The sequence below is a fragment of the Lissotriton vulgaris genome, chromosome 12 (assembly GCF_964263255.1).
Source record: "Lissotriton vulgaris chromosome 12, aLisVul1.2, whole genome shotgun sequence".
Taxonomy (NCBI): Eukaryota; Metazoa; Chordata; class Amphibia; order Caudata; family Salamandridae; genus Lissotriton; species Lissotriton vulgaris.
Genome location: NC_141700.1, coordinates 289,011,424 through 289,038,708, shown reverse-complemented (window position 1 = coordinate 289,038,708; position 27,285 = coordinate 289,011,424). Strand labels below are relative to the sequence as shown.

At 42.7% G+C, this 27,285-nt stretch overlaps 1 protein-coding gene across 2 annotated transcripts in view; it reads left to right on the top strand.

Annotated features, from left to right (window-relative positions):
- The window catches only part of LOC147673984 (uncharacterized), a 987,450-nt gene that overhangs the window by 754,893 nt on the left and 205,272 nt on the right, over positions 1-27,285 (top strand). For both annotated transcript variants that reach the window (XM_086945069.1, XM_086945070.1), the window contains one exon: positions 6,102-6,770. In XM_086945069.1, coding sequence (XP_086801195.1) covers positions 6,102-6,770 — 669 coding nt within the window. The remainder of the gene's footprint in view (positions 1-6,101; positions 6,771-27,285) is intronic.

The window sequence follows — 27,285 nt, the reverse complement described above, 5'->3', positions numbered from 1 at the left end:
CATATTCATGTTTCAAAATCCTTGACAAATTAGATGAGACAAGCAGTAGATGAAGACTTGAAGAGGGCAAGCGGTAAATAAAAACTACGCGTGTTTCGGCACTACTGCCTTCATCAGGGAACCGTCTATGGCAAACCAACTATATAAAACATAAAACAACACAGTGGTTACACACTTGCAATATATATACACCTAGAATATTCATTCTACCTCACTAGTTTTAAGCATACACATTGATGAAAATAATCATAATAGCGGCAAATGTATTATTCTAAAACCATTTCCTATGTCTGATGATACAATTTGTTATTAAATCTTATTTTGTCTTTCATAATGATGATACACAGGCAATTTATAAACGTACAAAACAAAAAGAATATCTAAATACATCATTTTACAGCGGCATAAATTATATATACATAAAAGCTTAAAATACAAAGACAGCTTGAAACAGAAAATAATGAGAACAACTAATAGAAAGATAGAGAATAGGAGGCCCATATTTATTTAGTTGAAATGTATATTTTTTAGTTGTGACTATTTTTAAATTTCCCTATGAACTAACCCAGGGATAACTTTATTATATGAAAAAATTGTTCATTTCAACACTTATCTAGTGGTCTTCACTTAGGATCGGTAGAAGTAAACATACATAAGGTATGTATACGTGAACAAATTGAAGCTAACAGTTTCATAGGTATAAAATGAAACTAGTCATGATGTTTTTTAATCTACAGAGATATGTCATAACATATTGGCATACAATAATAAGAGATTATTTGCACATCCCAAGGTCTCAATTGAAAAATATTAACCAATATCATAGTACAGCTTATGATATAAACCGTACTTACTCAAATTGATGGAAACAAGAATGGCGATAAACTGTTGTTAACAATTGCCCAAAAGGATCACAAAAACTAAAAAATGAATGACAAGAATTGTGCAATTAATTATTCCAACCTAATTGGGTAACTGAGTAACACTGAGGATAAAGATACGATCTCAAGAGCTCCCTTCATTAAAGGGAAATCTGTTGCTCTTACAGATCGCTATATTGGCTGGTCAAGGACGTGGGATGAACTCCCTAATGAATGCAGATCGATTCAGTACTTTGGAACTATGTGTAAATCAAAATGAAACTTTATATTAGTTTGGGTATAATTATGGAACATGACATGGCTCTGTAATACGTTAGAAATAAATAGTATCCTATGCGCTTAGTTCGAGGAGAAGGTATCTCTCGATCCTGTAGGTAGCTATATATGCTGATCATAGGTATGGGACATAATTCATGTTGAATGTTGTACGACTCAATGCTTTCTGGAGCTATATAAAAGACTTAATGAATAATCGTAACCTCTATATTAGTTTAGATATATGGAGCAATGCTGTTGGGCCACAGCGTAACTATGTATCACTAGAACAGATAGAATAGATTAAATCTAAAATTCATTGGCAATTTGTCGAAGGCTGGAGGTATTTGGAGGCCTCACAGTTGCAGGATGAGACATGCTGTATTCAGTATATAAAAATTCCAAAAATTCACATGGCTCATGCACCCAACTGTCGCACTGCGGTGTGCGGAATGTGCCCAAAATAAACCACTTATTACTGAGTAGTCAATTTTGACCATGTGACACCAATATTTTAATAATTCCTTGTTTCTTCAATTATCCTCATTTTCTAAATGACTGCAGAGGCAGTGGAATGTCACCAAGGTTCTTTATTAAACTTTTCTCATGCCTACTGCATGCCGACCCAGGCTTTTTAACAGTGGTATGTCTGGGTCAATCATACAAAGGAGTTTATAAGATCATACCCAATGCAAAGCACTATAACATAACATTTCAAGCCATACGGCTCTTCTTCAGGAGGGCCTAAACAGATAAAAGAGCCTATTTAACTGACTGTACAAATAAAACCTTCAATATGCTAAACTGTGTCCCATCGCTCATGCCCGACACCCACATCACCCATTAACCAGCAGTCCCCCACTCTGATCTTATAAAAACCCCTGTGCACTAACCAAATGCACATCCTAACCCCCACCTTACTCAAACCCTTCTACCCCAAACTTACTTCTAAGACGTCTAATACACAAACTAGCATGATTCAACCAAAATACGATACTGTCCTTCCCCATGCCAGTACTCCCTGATTCCCAATACTGTTAAACTAATATCTTGTGATACCCCTACACAAGTGAAACCTCTCCCCTCTTGCAAACCTCCCTCCTTCACATAACAACCACTTATAATATATCCTACTATTATTTACCTTAGACAGCCGCGCACAGCTGTCTGGCCTCCTCCAAGCGGTTATCTCTCTTCCTCACGTACGGTCCAGTTTTTTTTTAATTTAAATATTTTTATTTGCAAAAAGAACATCTTAATGAGGTCATCACACACAAGGTATACATTTGGTACATGATATCTGGATAAAATTCACAGAAATTACAATTCTGTCAGCACACATTGAATCACAGGGATAAGTCTGTTACTACGGAGATCATAAGTCAGTTAGCTTGTCAATAGGAGCAGTAGGGGGGGTTCACATATGTGTCCTCGGTATTCATTCCAATTGGACCACACCGCCACCCACTTCCCTGAACATCCCCGGGCCATATATACTGTCTTCTCCTGCACCATACTCCAATTCACATCCTTTTTCCAAGAGCTGAGTGTTGGTGGTGTAACACGGCCCAGTATTTAAACCCATACGCAATCATGTTCCTAATTAAACCTGAGGTTTCCCAAATTAACTGTCATCACGTGACCTATCCACCCAATAAACGTGCTTCATTTCTCAAACATTCTGTCGATGAACTCAATCCCCCATAATGCACTTCTCATTGCCTAAACGAAAACATTTAAATGACAATCCATCCTATCATGCTCAACCCCATGTAACATAAAAAACCCAAATGACATATGACACAATCACAAAACTAACTCTTATTCGTGAAACCATAAAGTTATCTCTGTAAAATAAAAACCACAATATTGTCTCTGAAAAAAATAAATGTTTGCGCCGAAAAGTGAAAAATGTCCACTGAAACATAAACAAAATCCGGACTACTGAAAGAAACCAAACAAAATAAAATTAACTTTCTCTTGAATCACCTGCTGTTGTTCCCGCTCAGTGTTATCTCGATCTTACAATCCACTCCAGTTTTTCACTGTCTCCAAGGTGATGAGATACTTCCACTCAACATTTGAACCAAACTCAACTTTCTCCATGAGGTGCAATCCTTTTTGGGACGATATTAATTGCGAAGCAAAACAAGTTTCATACAACAATGCAATCCTTCCCATTATCTATAATCGTTCATGAACAGACTGTAATCTGTAGATGCGTGCGATATGCTGCTGTGAAGCGTCCCAGTCACAGCTTTTAAACAAAAGTTCCAAAAAGGCACATTGCTCATGCACCCAAATGTAGCCCTGAAGTGTGCGGAATGCGCCTAACAATAAACCACGTATTTCTGAGTAGTCCATTTTGACCATGTGAGACCAATATTCCTTGTTTCTTCAATTATCCTCATGTTTTAAATCACTGCGGAGACAGTGGGATTTCACAAAGATTCTTTATTAACCTTTTCTCACGCCTACTGCATGTCCATCCAGGCTTTTTAACAGTGACATGTCTGGGTCAATATTACGACAGAGTAGGATCATAAGATCATACCCAATGCATTTCAAGCCATACGGCTTTTCGTCAGGGGTCTCTAGAACAGATAAAAGCGACTATTCAACTGACTGTACAAATAAAACCTTCAATATGCTAAACTGTGTCCCATCGATCATGCCCGACACCCACATCACTCATTAACCATCAGTCCACCACTCTGATCTTAAAAAAACTCCTGTGTTCTAACCAAATACACATCCTAACTCCCACCTTACTCAAACCCATCTACCCCAAACTCACTTCTAAGACGTCTAATACACAAACTAGTGTGATTCAACCAAACTCCAATACAATACTGTTCTTCCCCATGCCAGTACTCCCTGATTCCCAATACTGTTAAACTAATACCTCGTGATACCCCTACATAAGTTAAACCTTTCCCCTCTTGTAAACCCCATAATTTTAATTGGCACCTGTTACTGTCTTTTGTAAATAGTGGCTTTTCACTGGTTAATAGGCTTAGGGCCATATGTATCATTCCAAATTGCGAACGCAGACGCCGAAAAGTGGTATGTATGAAAGCAAAACTGCCTTGCAAAATAAGGAATTGCAAAATTTGCAATTCATTCTTTTGCGATTGCATTTAAGGAATCTCAAATTGGTATTCCTTAAATGCAATGTAATAAGCACAGAAAAAGTGCAATTTGGCCTTAAGGAATCGCAAATTACCACCAACTTCAAGTTGGTGGTAATTTGCTATTTCTTTGAAAAATGCCCTTTTTGCATTTTTCAAAGTGTCATGTGGCGGGCATGTATGTGTGCCACATGTGCACATATGTACATTTCAGGGGTGCAACAGGGTGCCTTTTTGACAGCCTTGCACACTTGAAATTGCATTCTCAATTTGCGATTCTCTAATTGAGAATGGCAAATTGACAATGTCTTCCTATTCATTCCTATGGGCCTCTAGGCCCATAGGAATAAATGGGGAGGTATTCCTTTAATTGTGAATTGCAATTTGAGATTTGCAATTAAGGAATATGTAGGATTCACAACATTATTTGCAAATCCTACATACATAACGTTTTGCGATTTTCAGACATCATTTCTCTAAAAATCGCTATTTAAGAATCTCAAAACGAAACTTTCATACATTTGGCCCTTAGTAGTCCCTCTGTAGTACTGCTTTTTCTCTTATTGTAACCTCCCACGTGGGCTGCCCTTGTTACTTGTGTTATTTCGCTGCATGTGTTAATTATAGCCTGTGAGCACTATTTTTTTAAATTACTGTGTCCTGCTGCAAGAGACTCTTTTTAACCAGCACTGCGGTCACGCAGGTATGCTTTGCCACTTCCTTCTTTCTTATTTTACTAACTCAGTGCAACGCCCACTTTATAGAGTTTGCACTATAATTTTTAAATTTGTTCCTTCCTCCCCCAACCCCTGCTTTATAGTTGCCAATATTCTGGGTTCCTGAAGCTGTCACAGTGTTGAAATCTGCAGACGCTTTCTCTGTTTGCCATTGTTCACCCTCCCTCCCCATGTTGCCCAATTCAAAGTCATCAAACTTAACATAATAGTAAACACTCAAACAAGAGTACAGTACAACACTATAAATACATTTACAATGCAATTCGCACCAAAAGCAATCAAAACTAAAGACGATAAAATGAAAAACGGCTTTTCCTCTGCGGCGTCATAATTCGCTTTAAGCTCATTATGTGTCTTTTACTAACTCAGCACGACGCACCCTTTATGGACATCGTGCTATAACTCTTAAATATGCTGGTTCTTTTGATCAAAGTGGGGTACAGGCGGCATGCGGTGCTGCTTACAGACAACTTATTATATAGCAGTTTGCCTTTCTGCACCATGAGGTGCTGATTCCTAGCTCAGGAGGGACCGCTAGTAGCAGCTTGCAGACTCCCAGAGATATGCAGTCCTAATGCCTAGCTCACTAGAGACCTCTAGGAGCAGCTTGCAGTATTGCACCCAGGCATGCAGTGCTGGTTTCTGGCTCACTCGAGACATCTAGGAGCAGCTTGTGGTACTACTCCGAAACATGCAGTGCTGGTGCCTGGCTCACTAGGGACTTCTAGGAGCAGCTTGCCATACTACACCCAGACATGCAGTGCTGGTGTCTGGCTCACTACACAAGCAATTTGTAGTGCAATAGGTCTTGCATTTTTGAAAGTTTGAGCTATTAGCGTTGCCTTTCTATTTGCAATGGCAATTCCTCAAACTTTCAGTAATGCAAGATCTATTCCATTGCAAGGCTTGTTGAATTTGAGTTGTTGCCCAAAAACCGAGTGCTAAGGCAAACTGTTGTCTTTCCATTTGTGTCTGCTAGTGTGTGAATAGTTGTAGCTACATCTTTGCTCCGCCAGTAATTCTTTAAAGTGTATACAATTCAAGTTTGACCAGTTTAAGCATTGACTTCAGATTTGCTCTTATTCCTTTCCTTCAAGGGATAGTGTCAGGAACAAGCTTACCACTGAAGCTTGGAAGTGAACGGCTTCCCGCTGAAGATGCCAAAAACACCCAAATACTCATCAAAACCTCTTTGGCGATATTTAAATATTACCTCAGTGCCCGCCACCTGGATTTAAGACTAGTGGAGCAGTACAACAAACATCAGTTGAATCGCCTCCTTTGTATGTTTTATGCTGGAATGCGTAAACCAAATGGGGACTACTATGCGAAGAAATCAATTACCTCTTTCCGATATGGCCTCCAAAGGCATTTTGCCCAGTTAAAAGGTTTTGATATCATTCATGATCCAGCATTCCGGGATGCAAACACCACTATGGCCGCAATGTTTGCCAGGATGAAAAGTGAAGGCTGGGCTGACGTTCAGCACAAAGAACCCTTAACTAAAGAAGACTTCAAAAAACTGTACTATAGCTGCAACATCAACACACCAGCTGGTCTCCAGCATAAGGTCTTCATCGATGTGATGCTTCATCTGTGCAGCAGGGGGAGAGAGAAGCTACGGGAGTTCAACAAGGATGAATTCCTAATTGCCGTAGATGCCAGAGGTCACAAGTATGTTTCCGCCAGAAAGTCTTGTTTTCCCAAGAATAACCAAGGGGTGCCGGTAGAACATGATCGTGGACCACGCATGTATGAATTGAGAGGTAGTGTTCAACCTGTTGCTAATGCTGTTTAATGTACATTTCTAACCATCGTTCTACTGTTGTTTTTGCTATGTAAAAATACTTCAAATATTTATGGCCTGGACGCATTTATCCAATAATGTATCCTATTTACCAGATGATTTTAGAAAATGTACTCAAGCTTTGCGTTCCTAGTTCTTAATTTAGTGTTTGTTGTTTGAGCAGGCATGTTAGACTGACTTGTAAGAGGTGCTTGTGACATGGAAACAACTTGTAGCGCGTGAGGCATATGCCTGAGGTCTTGCAGTTCTTATTTGTAGTGCTGTATTTCAAGCTTTAACATCACTGTGGCTGCATGACTGCTTGGAGTACAGAAGCTAATGACACTTGCAATTAATGGTAAGTTTGATCTAATCAATCCTTTGCTTGGCATTTTACTTACATGTTTTCTCTCCCTACACCCCTTATGCCTCATTCTTAACAGCCTTTGTGGGCCGCACAGATGGGAGTTATAACTGGTACTTTTTTAACTGATCTATTTTATTTGTATTTTATTGGTTAAATATGATTAGACCGATGCCAATTTCATCTTCTAACTATATGGTTCTAAAAAGCATAGTCCCTTGAAAGACAAATTGCTTTGCTATGTCCGTTGTTTTTGCTCCCCTTCCTATACAGTTAGTGTGGGATGCGGTGCTCCTGCTTGCCTTTTTAGGTCGAGCTGGTGTAAGCAGTGCGAAGCGCTGCATCCAGCGAAGCATCTTTTGTCATCCTCTTCTTGGGAATGTGAGACAGGGGATAGGCACGCGCAGGCGATTCCCCCCTGTGAGCGCGCACGTTCACCCTCACGCTGTGCACATCTCCTGTCCTACATTTGCAGCAAGTGGATACCACATACACACAGACACACATGCGCGTGCGCACGCACACACACACACACACACACACACACACACACACACACACACACACTCCCCCGACCCACCCCACTCACTGGGCACACGTGGGGCTTTCATACACACACAAATGCGCGAGCGCGCGCACACACACACACACACACACACACATACACACCCTACCCCCACTCACCAGGCGCACGCGGGGCTTCCCTCACTGGGGGGGCGGGCACCGGCATTGTCCCCCGACGCCCCCCCTCACCGGGTCTGTCGGACTCCTCTCATCCCGCTGTAGTGGCGACTGCACGGGTTTGGTAGGCGTCGGGGGCAGGCACCGGCAATGTGCCTCGAGCCCCCTTCGCTTCTCTCCCCAAACTCCTCGCAGCAGCGGTGCAGGCTCAGCAGTAGGCAGGGCTCTCCCTTAGCACGGGAGCCCCGCTGGGTCACACGCTTGCTCCCTTCTCTTCACAGGAGCACGGGTAGGCTCCCGTCCACTTCCTGTCTGTGCTGGTGGCCCCGCCCTCAAGCAGGCAGTCCCAGGCAGCCCCGCCTGGCTTCCTGTGTCTCGCCCAGCACCCGAGCCGCGGCTTGAACTTCTTCAGCTCTGGTTGCATGATGATAGCATCCCTGTGCATTCCCTGTCAGTCTAAGCGATCATCAGACCGGGTAATTAAACAACATAAAATGTAACTTTAAAATTTTTTATTTTTTTTATTTAAGATGGTCAAGCTCTGATATTCGGAAATGTACCAGAAACTCCTGCCGAAATTCGCTTAGAATAGATAAGCCATGGGCACAAGCCATTACTGTCTTGGTTTTATTGAATGAGAAACTGGCATTTAATTGAGAAGAGCAGCTTGCAATATGGAAGGGAAGGCTAGCTAATCAGCGCCTAATACAGTCCCAAAATGATTGCGAGTGACGTTTCCATTGATTTAGCCTTAAATATACAGACAGCTGGAGGGAGGGCGAAGGGGGTGTCCGTGCCCACAGTGATGATGAGTCAAGCGGCCTAGGCTCCCATCACTCCTAAGGGCACAATCGAAGCACGACACATGATGCAGTGTATGTCAATGCATGGTGCCACCAGGTATTATTATGGATGCCATATGTTGTCAGAAGATTGTAACTGTAATTTTACACTCTATTTATATAGCGCTTACTGCCCCTGATGAGGTGTCGAATCGCTTAGGGGTGAGTAGCATTCCACTCCAGAACCCAAGGTTAGAACTCCCCTCTTGGCTTCGAGATCAGTTCATGATACAAACTGCTGTGCAGTGTCAAAAGCTTGCAGTGCTCTGCGGGGAGTCCAATCATGAGCGCTCAATGCAGCATCGTTCATCGCCGTTCCTACTCCTGATAGGTAAGTGACATTACCCAAACTGTACTGGCCTGTCAGAGGCAATGGCCAACCACAAAAACCCCAAACTACAATCTTTCATTATCCGATATGCCTGGGCAAAATCAGTCGCATATCCAGGATGCTTCGGATGTGACTGACACTGCTCCGGTCCTACAACTTTTAGGAGATGTTGGCTTCTTGTGAAATATAGCTTGTTTTAAACTCATGTGAGCAGAAAGGCACATACCGCCCTGTTGGCCTCCTTTCGGGGTTCCTAAGTTTATTATTCAAAATACAGTGGTGTGAAATGTAGGCCCGACTGCTAGTATAAAACTGTCCCAGCCGCCGAGGACGCACCACCCCGAGAAAATTGGAGGGCCACGGGTTCCGCACAGACGGAGCTTATTGGTGGCGTTTCAGCGAAGGATTTAGAACGGACACTGCCGCATGAGGCCCATCTGTGGGCTTTAAACCTTTTGGAACAGAATATAATGCGAGTACCACATCTCCCACAAGCCCCACTGAGTCATAGGAACAGCCCATCTGAGGGCGTGGACATTGGCTTTGAAGTAAGGAGGTGTGGCATGCACAAACCGGATCCATCCAGCCTCTGAGGTAGAAGGTTTATCCTTTGAAACGCGTCAGGCATTCAGGATGGAAAGGCTGTTAAACCGGATCATGCTGCAGGCGATGTTTTTACCTGAATAAAGACTCTGGTTATCGCTGATTCTGTGTGCGACTCATTGCGTGGGCAACTTGGAGCTTGATATATTGGCGGCGGACCCAGCCGCCGAGGACGCACCACCCCGAGAAAATTGGAGGGCCACGGGTTCCGCACAGACGGAGCTTATTGGTGGCGTTTCAGCGAAGGATTTAGAACGGACACTGCCGCATGAGGCCCATCTGTGGGCTTTAAACCTTTTGGAACAGAATATAATGCGAGTACCACATCTCCCACAAACCCCACTGAGTCATAGGAACAGCCCATCTGAGGGCGTGGACATTGGCTTTGAAGTAAGGAGGTGTGGCATGCACAAACCGGATCCATCCAGCCTCTGAGGAAGAAGGTTTATCCTTTGAAACGCGTCAGGCATTCAGGATGGAAAGGCTGTTAAACCGGATCATGCTGCAGGCGATGTTTTTACCTGAATAAAGACTCTGGTTATCGCTGATTCTGTGTGCGACTCATTGCGTGGGCAACTTGGAGCTTGATATATTGGCGGCGGACCCAGCCGCCAAGGACGCACCACCCCGAGAAAATTGGAGGGCCACGGGTTCCGCACAGACGGAGCTTATTGGTGGCGTTTCAGCGAAGGATTTAGAACGGACACTGCCGGATGAGGCCCATCTGTGGGCTTTAAACCTTTTGGAACAGAATATAATGCGAGTACCACATCTCCCACAAGCCCCACTGAGTCATAGGAACAGCCCATCTGAGGGCGTGGACATTGGATTTTGAAGTAAGGAGGTGTGGCATGCACAAACCGGATCCATCCAGCCTCTGAGGAAGAAGGTTTATCCTTTGAAACGCGTCAGGCATTCAGGATGGAAAGGCTGTTAAACCGGATCATGCTGCAGGCGATGTTTTTACCTGAATAAAGACTCTGGTTATCGCTGATTCTGTGTGCGACTCATTGCGTGGGCAACTTGGAGCTTGATATATTGGCGGCGGACCCAGCCGCCGAGGACGCACCACCCCGAGAAAATTGGAGGGCCACGGGTTCCGCACAGACGGAGCTTATTGGTGGTGTTTCAGCGAAGGACTGCCGCATGAGGCCCATCTGTGGGCTTTAAACCTTTTGGAACAGAATATAATGCGAGTACCACATCTCCCACAAGCCCCACTGAGTCATAGGAACAGCCCATCTGAGGGCGTGGACATTGGCTTTGAAGTAAGGAGGTGTGGCATGCACAAACCGGATCCATCCAGCCTCTGAGGAAGAAGGTTTATCCTTTGAAACGCGTCAGGCATTCAGGATGGAAAGGCTGTTAAACCGGATCATGCTGCAGGCGATGTTTTTACCTGAATAAAGACTCTGGTTATCGCTGATTCTGTGTGCGGCTCATTGCGTGGGCAACTTGGAGCTTGATATATTGGCGGCGGACCCAGCCGCCGAGGACGCACCACCCCGAGAAAATTGGAGGGCCACGGGTTCCGCACAGACGGAGCTTATTGGTGGCGTTTCAGCGAAGGATTTAGAACGGACACTGCCGCATGAGGCCCATCTGTGGGCTTTAAACCTTTTGGAACAGAATATAATGCGAGCACCACATCTCCCACAAGCCCCACTGAGTTATAGGAACAGCCCATCTGAGGGCGAGGACATTGGCTTTGAAGTAAGGAGGTGTGGCATGCACAAACCGGATCCATCCAGCCTCTGAGGAAGAAGGTTTATTCTTTGAAACGCGTCAGGCATTCAGGATGGAAAGGCTGTTAAACCGGATCATGCTGCAGGCGATGTTTTTACCTGAATAAAGACTCTGGTTATCGCTGATTCTGTGTGCGACTCATTGCGTGGGCAACTTGGAGCTTGATATATATATATATATATATATATATATATATATATATATATATATATATATATATATATATTTATATATTTATTTATTTTGTTTACCAAGGCCGCAAGGCTGAAACGCGTTGGTGTGCAGACTGGGCTCTGTATAGTAAAATAAAAATCTGAGACCTACAAGTTCCTGAGTGCAGCGTGTTCTTGTGAAAAAAAAATAATAAAATTAAAAAAAAAATTATATATATATATATATATATATATATATATATATATATATATATAATTTTTTTTTTTTTTTTTTGTCGGGGGTGTAGGGGGTTCGGGAACAAAATAAAAAGAATAACACCTCACCCGAGTGCTGGCCGTTTTTTCTGGTACAAGAAGACTGGAATTGTGGAACAATATATATATATATATATATATATATATATATATATATATTCACTGAAAAAAACCATAGGTTTGACACCAGTTATAGTTAGCTGGAAATTTTACTTACATAAAACCATTGAAATTCCCACGTTATAGTTAGTTGGACTCACTATAACTTGCGCGCCTGCAATGCACTGCTGATGATGTCACATATTACATCACTCATGACTATGGTTTTTTCAGTGAATTTAATAGGTTTTTTAAATGCTAATTCCTAACTATAACTGGTGTGAAACCTATGGTTTTTTTCTGTGAATTTCATAGGTTTTGTAAATGCTAATTCCTAACTATATATAGTGCCAAATATAGTTAATACAACTAACTATGTAGGAGCAATTCCAATGGTTTTGTATGAGTGAAATGTCCAGCTAACTATAACACCCCTAAAACGTATAGTTTTTTGAGTGAATTTGAAAGGTTTTTAAAAGGCTAATTCCTAACTATATAAGGCCTGAAACCTATGGTTTTTTCAGTGAATTTCAAAGGTTTTTTAAATGCTAATTCCTAACTATATAAGGCCTGAAACCTATGGTTTTTTCAGTGAATTTGCAAGGTTTTTTAAATGTTAATTCCTAACTATATAAGACCTGAAACCTATGTTTTTTTCAGTGAATTTCAAAGGTTTTTTTAATGCTTATTCCTAACTATTTAACACCTGAAAGCCCACCAGGAATCTCCTGTATGCGCCAGGGGACTGCATTGCAGAAAGGTGTAATGAAGCCACGCCCTTTTTACACCTCTCTGCAACGCAGCCCCCGTGCATGTTTGAAGAGGGGGAACTAATTCCCCTTGCATACTAGGGGTCCCTGGGGCCAACTAGCCCACCTGGAACCTCCAGTATGCGCCAGGGGGCTGCATTACACAGAGGTGTAATGAGTCTATGCCCCTTTTTACACCTCTCTGCAACGCAGGCTACTGGCGGGGTGACTAATTCCCCTTGCATACTGGGGTCCCTGGGTCATATCTGCCCAAACACCGATATTCCGAACGATTGAAAATGACTTTTCTTGAGAAACATTTGGATTTGGATTATCATGTCCTATACTTTGGAATTTTTGAAAGACTGACTTTGAGGATGCTATAAATTACTCAAGTCTGCCCGAATTGTGTGGGTAAAATTGATACCTAGACACTTTGAATAAGAATGTACTTACGTCTCGTCTAACATTTGGAAGAAATATCTAGTTATATGACAACAGGATACCGACATTACTTGAAGGAAAAAAGAACGCCCTGAAGAAGTTCTGTTGTACAGAACGAAACGTTTCGGCTGGCTGTGGTACATAAACTTAAGGAAAATAAAAGCATTTGAATATACACCAATATTCAGCGCTTCAATAAGGACTCTAAGTGATATGATTTGATTGGACTTATTGTGCAAGTGGTGCTGTGCCAAACTTTGGAATATTCTCCACTACTCTCTACTACTTACTCTCTCCTAGTCCACAACTCTCAAATACTCACTCTCTACTACTCATTCTCAACTACTCTACTACTCTCTCTCTACTACTCACTCCCTACTACTCACTATCTACTACTCTCTACTGCTCACTCTCTACTACTCTCTCTCTACTACTCACTCTTTACTACTCACTCTCTACTACTCTCTACTACTCACTCTCTACTACTCTCTACTACTCACTCTCTACTACTCTCTCTATACTACTCACTCTCTACTACTCACTCTACTACTCACTCTCTACTACTCTCTACTACTCACTCTCTACTACTCTCTCTCTACTACTCACTCTACTACTCACGCTCTACTACTCTCTACTATTCTCTCTCTCTCTGCTACTCATTCTCTACTACTCTCTACTACTCACTCTCTACTACTCACTCTCTACTACTCACTCTCTACTACTCTCTACTACTCACTCTTTACTACTCTCTACTACTCACTCTCTACTGCTCTCTACTACTCACTCTACTACTTACTCTCTACTACTCTCTACTACTCACTCTCTACTACTCTCTACTACTCACTCTACTATTCACTCGACTACTCTCTACTACTCACTCTCTGCTACTCTCTCTACTGCTCTCTACTACTCTCTACTACTCACTCTCTACCCTCTATTACTCACTCTCTACTCTCTACCTCTCTACCTCTCTCTACTTCTCTCTCTACTAGTTTCTACCTCTCTACCGCTACCTCTCTACCTCTACCTCTCTACCTCTACACCTCTACCTCTCTACCTCTCTCTACACGCTCACATATACACATATATATGCATATAAATGCATATGCATTTATATATATGTATGTGTATGTATATATATATATATATATATATATATATATATATACATATATAAACATATATAATCTGTACATCTATATAAATACAAATATAAATGCATGCATACATATACGCATACAGATGCATGTTATTTACATGAAAGTTTAAAAAACACTAATAAAAGCAAAGCTAAAAAGCCACCTCATTACAAACAGATTGGCTTTAACTTAAACGAGGGCGAGATCTATTGCATTTTCAATGCTTGTTTACTTTGGTTCCATCAAGAAGGCATTCAGATGTGTCACACATTTGCCATAAATTCTGAATGTTAGCACTCTAGTTGCTCATTAGATCACTGTAGTAAAGCTACTGCTCACCAGGGAAGTCTGCTGCTGGTATTCAAAGTGCATGTTTCAGTCTGCATGTCAGAATTTTTTTAATGAAATAGAAGAGGTTTTGAGAAGTCACTCAAAATGATCCCTAATTTTTCTTTCTGAAGCACTAATCATACTTTCAATGGCAAAATGAACCCCCTCATTTTGTTCCTTTTTAAATTAAATGTTTTCAGACTTACCACTTCATTCTAATCAAGATGGCTTCTGGTGTGCCATACTTTTGTCATAAGTAAGACTGTTAGCGCTCTAGTTGTTCTTTAGAACACTCTGGGACATTCTGTCATTGGGCTTTACTTGGGCTACATCTGGGTGATATTTGGGCTACATTTAGGCTCTTTTGTCTCTGGTGGCCTTCTTGGGAGACTGCATGTCAGAATTTTTTAATGAAATTGAAGAGGATTTGAGAAGTCACTCAAAATGTGCCCTAATTTTTCTTTCTGCAGCACTAATCATACTTTCTATGGCAAAATATACCCCCTCATTTTGTTCCTTTTTAAATTAAATGTTTTAAGAGTTACCACTTTATTCCCATCACGATGGCTTCAGGTGTGCTATACCTTTGTAATAAGTAGGACTGTTAGCGCTCTAGTTGTCCTTTAGAACACTCTAGGAGGCTGCAGTAGAACACAAAGGAATCAACTGACAGTCTCTGTCCTTGTTGGATGTACATGTTTTACTGAGAATGTCAGACTTCATTCTCACATGACTGAGAAAGATAATGTGAATTTACAGAAAATATGCTTTCAGTTTAGCTTATAGATCCCCTTCCAAACCACTGTGGGAAAATCATGAGATATTAGTTTTCTTTCAAACATGATTCATGATATCACAGCAGAAGGCTTTTTCACATGGTAAAATCACCTTAGAACACACCACAATTCCTAAAATGAGTATGGTACCATCAACAAATGATTTATAATGTAACTAAAGTCCTAAAACCCTCTATTAACTACAATGCTTTTTAATGAGGTACTATCATGTATATTGGTCCCAAGATGAATGCCAACACTTCTTGGATGAAGTGCTGACAGCCAATCAGATCAGATGTGTGGTTAGGCTCCGCCCAGATATATATATATTTTTGAACCTAAATGACTCAAAATCCACTGGAGCACATATCTTGAGACATAGCAAAGGCACATCGGGCTACCAGTCCCTACAATTTTGCCAAGTTTTGTGGAAATCCATTCAGCCGTTCGGGCTAAAAGTGAGTCCAACCGCTTATTGGAAATTAACATGGGGAAAACACGTTTTGGGACCCCCCTTTTATCTCGGCCCCCGCTTGACGAATCCCCCCCAAACTTTCAGGGAAGGAGCGGAGCGCAGCGAGGCAAATTTAAGGAAAATTACAGGCAGATTCCTCAACCGGCGCCAAAGTGTTTACCAATAGAATGTTGCGGATTTCCTATAGAAAACAATCCTAACTATAACTATAAGGTAAAATATATATATATATATATATATATATATATATATATATATATATATATATATATATATATATATATATATATATATATATATATATATATATATTCAACAAAAAGGTTTCCCATTTAGAAGAGCCTCACAACAGGTAGGTAACACTTTCGTTTATTTTAAGGAAGCTGCAACATGCTGGAGGAGATTCTTTTCAACAATTCAAGCTGCCTGACCCATTTCATGCGCAACCGCATTTCTTCAGAGGCAGAAGCTGAAACACTGCGTGCAGCCCAGGCATTCCATTTATTTCAACCACCTGCCCAGTGGGCGTTGGCTCTCGCTGAGCCTCCTGGTCTAGGCAGTGCCGTTGTTTTCTTTAAATGAGTGGCTTCTCACACAGTGCAAATGTCATTTGATTAAAAACCACAGTGGGTCTGGAAAGAGTCTTAAAGCACAGCATACTGCACAGTATACCTTCCAAAACGACCTTCCTGTCCAAAATCGTGCTGCTGGCTTTCACTGCTGCACTGGTCCACTTCCTTCGTGGCAGGGCTCTTCAAACGACCGGGACCAGCCGTCTATAATCCAACAAAAAGGTTTCCCATTTAGAAGAGCCTCACAACAGGTAGGTAACACTTTCGTTTATTTTAAGGAAGCTGCAACATGCTGGAGGAGATTCTTTTCAACAATTCAAGCTGCCTGACGCGTTTCATGCGCAACCGCATTTCTTCAGAGGCAGAAGCTGAAACACTGCGTGCAGCCCAGGCATTCCATTTATTTCAACCACCTACCCCAGTGGGCGTTGGCTCTCGCTGAGCCTCCTGGTCTAGTTAGTGCCGTTGTTTTCTTTAAATGAGTGGCTTCTCACACAGTGCAAATGTCATTTGATTAAAAACCACAGTGGGTCTGGAAAGAGTCTCAAAGCACAGCATACTGCACAGTATACCTTCCAAAACGACCTTCCTGTCCAAAATCGTGCTGCTGGCTTTCACTGCTGCACTGGTCCACTTCCTTCGTGGCAGGGCTCTTCAAACGACCGGGACCAGCCGTCTATAATCCAACAAAAAGGTTTCCCATTTAGAAGAGCCTCACAACAGGTAGGTAACACTTTCGTTTATTTTAAGGAAGCTGCAACATGCTGGAGGAGATTCTTTTCAACAATTAAAGCTGCCTGACGCGTTTCATGCGCAACCGCATTTCTTCAGAGGCAGAAGCTGAAACACTGCGTGCAGCCCAGGCATTCCATTTATTTCAACCACCTGCCCCAGTGGGCATTGGCTCTCGCTGAGCCTCCTGGTCTAGGTAGTGCCGTTGTTTTCTTTAAATGAGTGGCTTCTCACACAGTGCAAATGTCATTTGATTAAAAACCACAGTGGGTCTGGAAAGAGTCTCAAAGCACAGCATACTGCACAGTATACCTTCCAAAACGACCTTCCTGTCCAAAATCGTGCGGCTGGCTTTCACTGCTGCACTGGTCCACTTCCTTCGTGGCAGGGCTCTTCAAACGACCGGGACCAGCCGTCTATAATCCAACAAAAAGGTTTCCCATTTAGAAGAGCCTCACAACAGGTAGGTAACACTTTTGTTTATTTTAAGGAAGCTGCAACATGCTGGAGGAGATTCTTTTCAACAATTCAAGCTGCCTGACGCGTTTCATGCGCAACCGCATTTCTTCAGAGGCAGAAGCTGAAACACTGCGTGCAGCCCAGGCATTCCATTTATTTCAACCACCTGCCCCAGTGGGCGTTGGCTCTCGCTGAGCCTCCTGGTCTAGGTAGTGCAGTTGTTTTCTTTAAATGAGTGGCTTCTCACACAGTGCAAATGTCATTTGATTAAAAACCACAGTGGGTCTGGAAAGAGTCTCAAAGCACAGCATACTGCACAGTATACCCTCCAAAACGACCTTCCTGTCCAAAATCGTGCTGCTGGCTTTCACTGCTGCACTGGTCCACTTCCTTCGTGGCAGGGCTCTTCAAACGACCGGGACCAGCCGTATATATATATATATATATATATATATATATATATATATATATTACCTACTGGCGGTCGCCAGTAGGTAGTTATAGTTAGGATTTTTTTCAATGTTAAATCTCAAAATTCTATTTGGAATAACTTTGGCGCCGGTTGACGAATCTGCCTGAAAATTTCCTCAAAATGACCTCGCGGAGCTCCGGTCCTTCCCTGAAAGTTTGGGGGGGATGCGTCAAGCGGGGGCCGAGATAAAAGGGGGGTTCCAAAACACGTTTTCCCCATGTTAATTTCCATAGTGCGGTCGATTTCACTTTTAGCCCGAACGGCTGAATGGATTTCCACCTAATTTGGCAAAATTGTAGGGACTGGTAGCCCGATGTGCCTTTGCTATGTCTCAGGATATGTGCTCCAGTGGATTTTGAGTAATTTAGGTTAAAAAAATATATATATCTAGAGCCGCGCCCCGGTACGCGCACCGGGGAGCGCTCAAAGCGCGCCATGCGACTTGCGTACGGAAAGCTGATTGGCTCTCGGGTGTCTGTAAACATTCGAAACAGTCTGCAGCGGCCGCCATCTTGTACCTCGGTAGGATTGAGGCGGTAAAAATCAAAGGGGGAAATGAGCAAAAGGGGGCAGGGTACACCCCCCTGACCCCCTAGGTTTGATATGGGGGTCATAAAAGGGCCGTACGGGGCAAAAAAAAAAAATTTTTTGTTGATTTGCGCCGGGGGAGCGCCCGGTCCGCGCACCGGGGAGCGTACGATTGAGAAAAAGAATGACACTTTAAAAAAAAAATAGCATTTTTTTTATAAATTGGAGGTAGTTCTGAAAAGAACTTTTTTTTTGTTTTTGTTGTTTTATATTTTTTTATACTTTTTGAAACGATTTTATATTTTTTTGGATTTTTTACAGGGGAAAAACAAAAACGGATTCAAAAAATGCTCAACAGGAGCAAAAAAATGAGAAAATTTAGGGACGGGGAAAGCATCGGTGTTCCTGTTTCTTTATTGCAATGAGTTCAACGCTCTGCTCCCCATAACAGAGTAGTTTGTCACAGTCCTTGCATAAAAATGTTATGCCTGCAAAAACCGGCTGGATGTTAGGGACCATTCTTGCACGTGTTGAACCTGAAGGTGTTGCTCCACCAGTGGAGGTGCTGCTGCCATCTCTTCGTGCCTTCTCTGCCAGCTCCCTGACACTCTCCCTGGAATAATTTTTTGGGTGTCTTCTTTTGACATGCCTAATTAAATTGGCATTTCCAAAGCTGTATTTTTTTAGAGGATTGCCTCTGGATAAAATACTTCCACATATTTTACAAGTTACTTTACTTGCATTAACTTTTTTTTGTCCTTCAGGGATGTCATAACATTTCCAGATGAAGTGGTTCTTTGTTTTCTGGTGAGGAGGGTCCTCTTGCACAAATCCATCTGAATCACTGCTCGATGACTCCCTTGCAGCCATTGCTGTAGATCAGGAAAGTAATGAGTTGAAAAATCACAAAACACCTCTTGCTCTCTCCAAGTGCAAATCAATAGTGAGAGAAATGGGTGGGTTTCTCTAAATTTAGAAAAAAATAATTATTGAACCAATGAAAAGTGTTATTTACAGGTCACATGACCATGGGCTTCATCAGTATGAAACCAAAACTGTTATGAACCAATGAAAAGTGTTATTTTCTGGTCACATGACCCGTCGCGCTTACGCGCCGCGGGGCGCGGCCAGGGGTGCGCCGCGTAAGCGTGTCAGACGCCTACGTTGCGCGATCGTATTCGCTCGAGTGCTTCCGGGTGCGCTTACGCCGTGCGTATCACGCGGACGTGGCTACGCGATACGTCACGATCATGTTTTCGTTCGCGATATTGGCGCTCTCGGGACGCTCCCCGGAGCGCGCCTCGGGACGCTTTTTAGAAGTACGCTTTTCGGGGCGCTCCCCGGGGCGCGCATCGGAGGCGCTCCAAAAAAAAAAATGGGAAAATTGTAGGGACAGGTAGCCCTATTCTGAAGTGCTTTTTACGAAAATTAACTTTGGAAAAATATGTATTGTGCTACATTGGGCTTTATATATGTTAGAGCAAAAATGTAGCCCAAATGTAGCCAAATGTAGCCCAATGTAGCTCAAAGATGGCCACCAGAGACAAAAAAAAATATAGCTCAAATATAGCCCAACTGTAGCCCAATGACAGAATGTATCAGAGTGTTCTAAACAACTAGAGCGCTAACAGTCTTACTTATAAAGTGAAACTTATAGTTAGGAATTAGCATTAAAAAAAAACTGTGAAATTCACTGAAAAAACCATAGGTTTCAGACCAGTTATAGTTTGGAATTAGCATTTAAAAAAACAACGAAATTCACTAAAAAACCATAGGTTTAACACCAGTTATAGTTAGGAATTAGCATTTAAAAAACCTATTAAATTCACTAAAAAAAGCATAGGTTTCACATCAGTTATAGTTAGCTGGAAATTTTACTGACATAAAACCATTGAAATTCAACGTTATAGTTAGTTGGACTCACTATAACTTGCGCGTGTAATGCACTGCTGATGACGTCACATATTACATCACTCATGACCTGGTCAGTGACATCACTCATGACATCACTGATGACACCATCCTTGTGAAAGAGTGACAGACCTCCTTTCACTGTAACCCTTGAAACACATATTCAAAAATAGAAACTAAAAATTTTCAAAAAAACCCATACCAGTTACAACAACCAATTCAGAAATTCCACCATTTATATACACATCCACTAATTCACCAACAGTTCTATGTAGTCACTCATACATATACTCACTCATCATATGTAGTGATACACCTATACATCCTGTAACACATCGACAGTCATCCAGAAGTTACTCACACACATACTCACACATGCAAATAAACTATTGAACATCCATTTATTTGCATATACAACTATACACACACTACCACCTTACTTCTAAGGAAACTTACACATATTTACTCTCTTAAACAAACACTTATAGAAACACATACTTATTTAAACAAGAACTCTTACAATCTCTCATTCTCACATATACTCACTTATAAACATCAATACTCACATATACTAGATTAAAACATATGTCGTTACTGATAAAGACACTAGTGAGACAGTCATTCACTCACTAACACACACATATCGACACTCATCCAACCTTACAGTCCTGCACATATGCTGTCTTCAAAACACATACAAACAGTGAATCAGTCATTGATGCATCTATGTGCTAAGTAATACCCCCACCAAATCATACAGACATTCATACTGATACTAAAATAAACATCTAATAACCCATATACACACACATGTAGGTACTCACCAACCCATGCAGCCACTTATACACAAAGTGAAACACTGATACATATATTTTAATATTTAAACATTACTCGCTAATATATGTATTTACTAAGATACACTTAATAAGCCAGTTAACCAATCCATTTTTTTAAAAAAAACATCCATTTAGATACTTATTTAAACATTTATTCTTCCATCGACCGTTTTCATATACATATAGAAAACATATTTATTTTTCAGAAAGACACACATTCACTGGATGGTGTCATCAGTGATGTCATGAGTGATGTCACTGACCATGTCATGAGTGATGTAATATGTGACGTCATCAGCAGTGCATTACACGCGCAAGTTATAGTGAGTCCAACTAACTATAACGTTGAATTTCAATGGTTTTATGTCAGTAAAATTTCCAGCTAACTATAACTGATGTGAAACCTATGCTTTTTTTAGTGAATTTAATAGGTTTTTTAAATGCTAATTCCTAACTATAACTGGTGTTAAACCTATGGTTTTTTCAGTGAATTTCATTGGTTTTTTAAATGCTAATTCCTAACTATAACTGGTCTGAAACCTATGGTTTTTTCAGTGAATATATATATAATATATGAAAGGGATTGAAATAATCTGGATGTGCAAGCCGGTTTGAAAAATAAATAGTTCTGATGAACTTTCTTTTGTGGAGTAGCGTCTTCATGCTTCAGGGCAAACTTTGTTGGATTTATACACGGCAGCCTGGCCGTGGAGGATGCACCGCCAGCAACTACAGGTCTGCAGGTTTCTAATTATGAGAATTCCTACCAGCAGCACAAAGGAATTTAAAGCACAAACTGGGTTCACACTCGGAGGCCCACTGGAGGGCTAAAAAACATTCATAATAGCCAGCAGGCAGTCAATGGGAGAGGCTCTGCAGCACGAACTACAAAACCCAGGAGGCACACTCATGAGGTTCCCAGGTGGGCCAATTAAGAAAAATGCAAATGAGTACAAGTGCAAGATGCAGAGACCAGAGACTGTTTGGCTTCCCTCTGATGAAAGAGCAGGAGCTCTGAAACGCGTAAGGGATTGAAAGGGATTGAAATAATCTGGATGTGCAAGCCGGTTTGAAAAATAAATAGTTCTGATGAACTTTCTTTTGTGGAGTAGCGTCTTCATGCTTCAGGGCAAACTTTGTTGGATTTATACACGGCAGCCTGGCCGTGGAGGATGCACCGCCAGCAACTACAGGTCTGCAGGTTTCTAATTATGAGAATTCCTACCAGCAGCACAAAGGAATTTAAAGCACAAACTGGGTTCACACTCGGAGGCCCACTGGAGGGCTAAAAAACATTCATAATAGCCAGCAGGCAGTCAATGGGAGAGGCTCTGCAGCACGAACTACAAAACCCAGGAGGCACACTCATGAGGTTCCCAGGTGGGCCAATTAAGAAAAATGCAAATGAGTACAAGTGCAAGATGCAGAGACCAGAGACTGTTTGGCTTCCCTCTGATGAAAGAGCAGGAGCTCTGAAACGCGTAAGGGATTGAAAGGGATTGAAATAATCTGGATGTGCAAGCCGGTTTGAAAAATAAATAGTTCTGATGAACTTTCTTTTGTGGAGTAGCGTCTTCATGCTTCAGGGCAAACTTTGTTGGATTTATACACGGCAGCCTGGCCGTGGAGGATGCACCGCCAGCAACTACAGGTCTGCAGGTTTCTAATTATGAGAATTCCTACCAGCAGCACAAAGGAATTTAAAGCACAAACTGGGTTCACACTCGGAGGCCCACTGGAGGGCTAAAAAACATTCATAATAGCCAGCAGGCAGTCAATGGGAGAGGCTCTGCAGCACGAACTACAAAACCCAGGAGGCACACTCATGAGGTTCCCAGGTGGGCCAATTAAGAAAAATGCAAATGAGTACAAGTGCAAGATGCAGAGACCAGAGACTGTTTGGCTTCCCTCTGATGAAAGAGCAGGAGCTCTGAAACGCGTAAGGGATTGAAAGGGATTGAAATAATCTGGATGTGCAAGCCGGTTTGAAAAATAAATAGTTCTGATGAACTTTCTTTTGTGGAGTAGCGTCTTCATGCTTCAGGGCAAACTTTGTTGGATTTATACACGGCAGCCTGGCCGTGGAGGATGCACCGCCAGCAACTACAGGTCTGCAGGTTTCTAATTATGAGAATTCCTACCAGCAGCACAAAGGAATTTAAAGCACAAACTGGGTTCACACTCGGAGGCCCACTGGAGGGCTAAAAAACATTCATAATAGCCAGCAGGCAGTCAATGGGAGAGGCTCTGCAGCACGAACTACAAAACCCAGGAGGCACACTCATGAGGTTCCCAGGTGGGCCAATTAAGAAAAATGCAAATGAGTACAAGTGCAAGATGCAGAGACCAGAGACTGTTTGGCTTCCCTCTGATGAAAGAGCAGGAGCTCTGAAACGCGTAAGGGATTGAAAGGGATTGAAATAATCTGGATGTGCAAGCCGGTTTGAAAAATAAATAGTTCTGATGAACTTTCTTTTGTGGAGTAGCGTCTTCATGCTTCAGGGCAAACTTTGTTGGATTTATACACGGCAGCCTGGCCGTGGAGGATGCACCGCCAGCAACTACAGGTCTGCAGGTTTCTAATTATGAGAATTCCTACCAGCAGCACAAAGGAATTTAAAGCACAAACTGGGTTCACACTCGGAGGCCCACTGGAGGGCTAAAAAACATTCATAATAGCCAGCAGGCAGTCAATGGGAGAGGCTCTGCAGCACGAACTACAAAACCCAGGAGGCACACTCATGAGGTTCCCAGGTGGGCCAATTAAGAAAAATGCAAATGAGTACAAGTGCAAGATGCAGAGACCAGAGACTGTTTGGCTTCCCTCTGATGAAAGAGCAGGAGCTCTGAAACGCGTAAGGGATTGAAAGGGATTGAAATAATCTGGATGTGCAAGCCGGTTTGAAAAATAAATAGTTCTGATGAACTTTCTTTTGTGGAGTAGCGTCTTCATGCTTCAGGGCAAACTTTGTTGGATATATATATATATATACACATATTGACCTATAAGTCACTCCTATGGCAGGCCTTGACAATCCTGGAAGCTGAGTTCTTGGTTTTGGGTGAGAGGGTGCCGTAGCATGAGCTTGAGCCCCTCTGCAGCTTTCAGAATCATCTCCTTATAGCTTTTCTATGATATAGCCATACCATATACTCTTAAGTGCATTATAATCCTCTCAGTTAATCCAAACTTGGGATGGTTTTATTAAAACATGTTGTGTAAGGTGTCAAACACCTTGGAATACTACCCCCCGGCCAGTTCTGGTGGAGGAGGGGGTAGCATTCCACCCTTCTAGAGGGAGAAGACATGTAGTTCCTGTTAAACCCGGTTAAAGTTAAACAGAGCCCACGCATCACAAAATGGATGCTGCTGCCACAGACACGAGTCTTCCCTCCTGCTTCTGGACGAAACTCCGCAGGGGAGGCCTGGACAATAGGTTTCCTGTGCAGGGAGGTGCCAGCTCCTCCCCAGACAGGCTTTAGTGTATTGGGGCAAGGTGGGTTGCATTCAGTAAATGCTTTTCAGACACTGCCTGGGGCACACTCGGTGCTCCATGCATTTCCCAGTTCAATCCGGTTGCTGGGGCACTTAGCCCCAGCTCTGGCGTGAAACTGGATAAAGGGGAAAGGGTGTAACCACCCCCTCCCCAGGTCCACCCATAGGAGGGACCTTAGAGTTAGCGCAACCCCTAATCTTTCTATAAGAATAGGATTCCAGTCCCTAGGACTTAGATTACCCTGGATGAAATTCTTTAACATATATCTTGGACCTTCGAAATTCCATATCAACTGGAAGATGGAAGAAATCTCCCTTGTGGTCAAGGAGTCACCACCCTGTTCAAACAAGAACCAACTGCATATTTTGGAGGCTCCCGCCGGATCCCAAAGAATCTGCGTCACAGGACATGGACTTCCAGGCATCTCTGATGCTGACCTGCGCTCCCAGCAAAGCTGAGACCTGTAGCGGACACGAGAGACGTGGGACCGGAACTCCTGCACATCCTGCACATCCTGCATTTTGCAACCTGCACCTACTTCCGAGGCATCCCGAAGTTGTGCATTGGCGTATTAGAAGCCCCTGCCCTGAGCACCTTTGGCACCGAAGCTCAGAGGCCCACATTCCACGATTGTCCCGTCGGCCCGCTTTGTGAATTTCAGCTCGACGCGTCTTCGTGGTTCCTAGTCAGTTAGCTAGTGAGCCCCTACGAAGACCAATCCTTGATTTACTTTGCTTTCCTGGTTGCTCGAGGCTTGCTCCAACTCCTCAGACCTTGCTGGTCTGCACCGAAGCCAATCTCGACATTCTGCGTGAATTGCGGTTGCCAAGGCTTTTTTAGTCCAATCCGGATTCCAACACCGCAGTCAACTAGATCCTTTGTGGGACAGCTCGAATCCAGCTCCAGGTCGTCGTCAACGCCTCCTGGACCTCGTGGCTGAAGAGAGAAAATTCACCTCTTGCACCTAAAATCACCCAACATTGGCTGGCAGCTTCCCATCGCCATCCTGGTCGCTGGCTAGTGACCCAGACTCTATCCCTTCTGCTTTCAGGTCCTTCATATCTCGGATCCACCCTTGGATCTACCCGGACACTTCTCCTCTGGTCGCCTGCAGCACTTCTTTGCATCTCTCTATTGGAATTGACAAAGTAACCCGATATCAAAAGACACCTATGCACCCGGCTTCCGTGGGTGAGGTAACTCGACTACTCTGGTAGCCTTGTGGGTCTTGACTCTCGAAGTGTCTAACTCTAAAAGGGTTCCTTCGTAGTTCACCCAGAAGTGCCCTTAATCTTTAAAATTGTAACTCGTTTATTTCCCATAGAGAGTCAATGGTAACCCGCGGCTGTGTTTAGACACTGCATGCGTCTCCCGTGGGCCTCCTACATCCTAACCTTTGGTTGTTCTAGATAGCCCCAGCGATTTCACAGGCCCCAGGCCTGCTTTCTAACTCAGACGTTGTAGTTATACCACTATTTCAGTATAATGGTTGGGAGGCCCCTAGGGCATAACATATACTGTGCAACTTATTGCATGCTATTTTAGTTCCTTGTATTGTACTTTTACCTCTCACCTCATAAAGAGCCCAGAGGGGTTGTGTTTAGAATAAAAACATATACATTTGATATATACCTTGTGTGGTGTGCTTTCATTTGACCATGCAAGAGATTATAATTGGTAAAACAACTTGCTTAACTCACCTCTAAGTCTTAGCCTGAAGGCTGCTCTCCACAGCTACCACTAGGATAGCTTTCTATAAGGTTGACTTTACAAACTACCATCAATAAATGTTGTTTGGACTGGTTCAAGGTGCCCACTAGAATAGTGGACATAATATACCAGGCCAACTTCTCACACCCTTCTCTAATGGATCACCTGAGGAGGGCGGACCATAAACAGGGATCCGTCACTAGACAACAGGGAGGGGGAACGGCTCCTTGGGCAATGCCTTTTGCTCCCCCAAAATATTTATGGGCCTATTCATTCTTTCTGCATTCACTAGGGGGCAGTTGCCCCAATCTGCTCCTCTGGAGGGGCAGAAAGCACACTAGTTACTAGGGCTTATTTATTTATTTTTTTAATATGTGGCGGTGGTAGCTGCCCACAAGAGGGATGGTATTTCTGGCTCTCTTGGGGGCAGATGGGGGTTACTAGACACCAGGGGTGTGTGTGTGTGTGTATATTCACTAAAAAAAAACATAGATTTCAGACATGTTATAGTTAGGGATTAGCATTTAAAAAACCTTGGAAATTTACTGGAAAAAAACATAGGTTTTAGGGGTGTTCTAGTTCGCTGGACATTTCACATGTACAAAACCATTGAAATTCCTCCGTTATAGTTAGTTGTACTAACTATAACTCGCGCTCCCGCAATCCACTGCTGATGATGTCACATATTACATCATTCATGACATGGTCAGTGACATCACTGATGACATCTCAAATGACATCACTGATAACATCACTGATGACATCATTCAA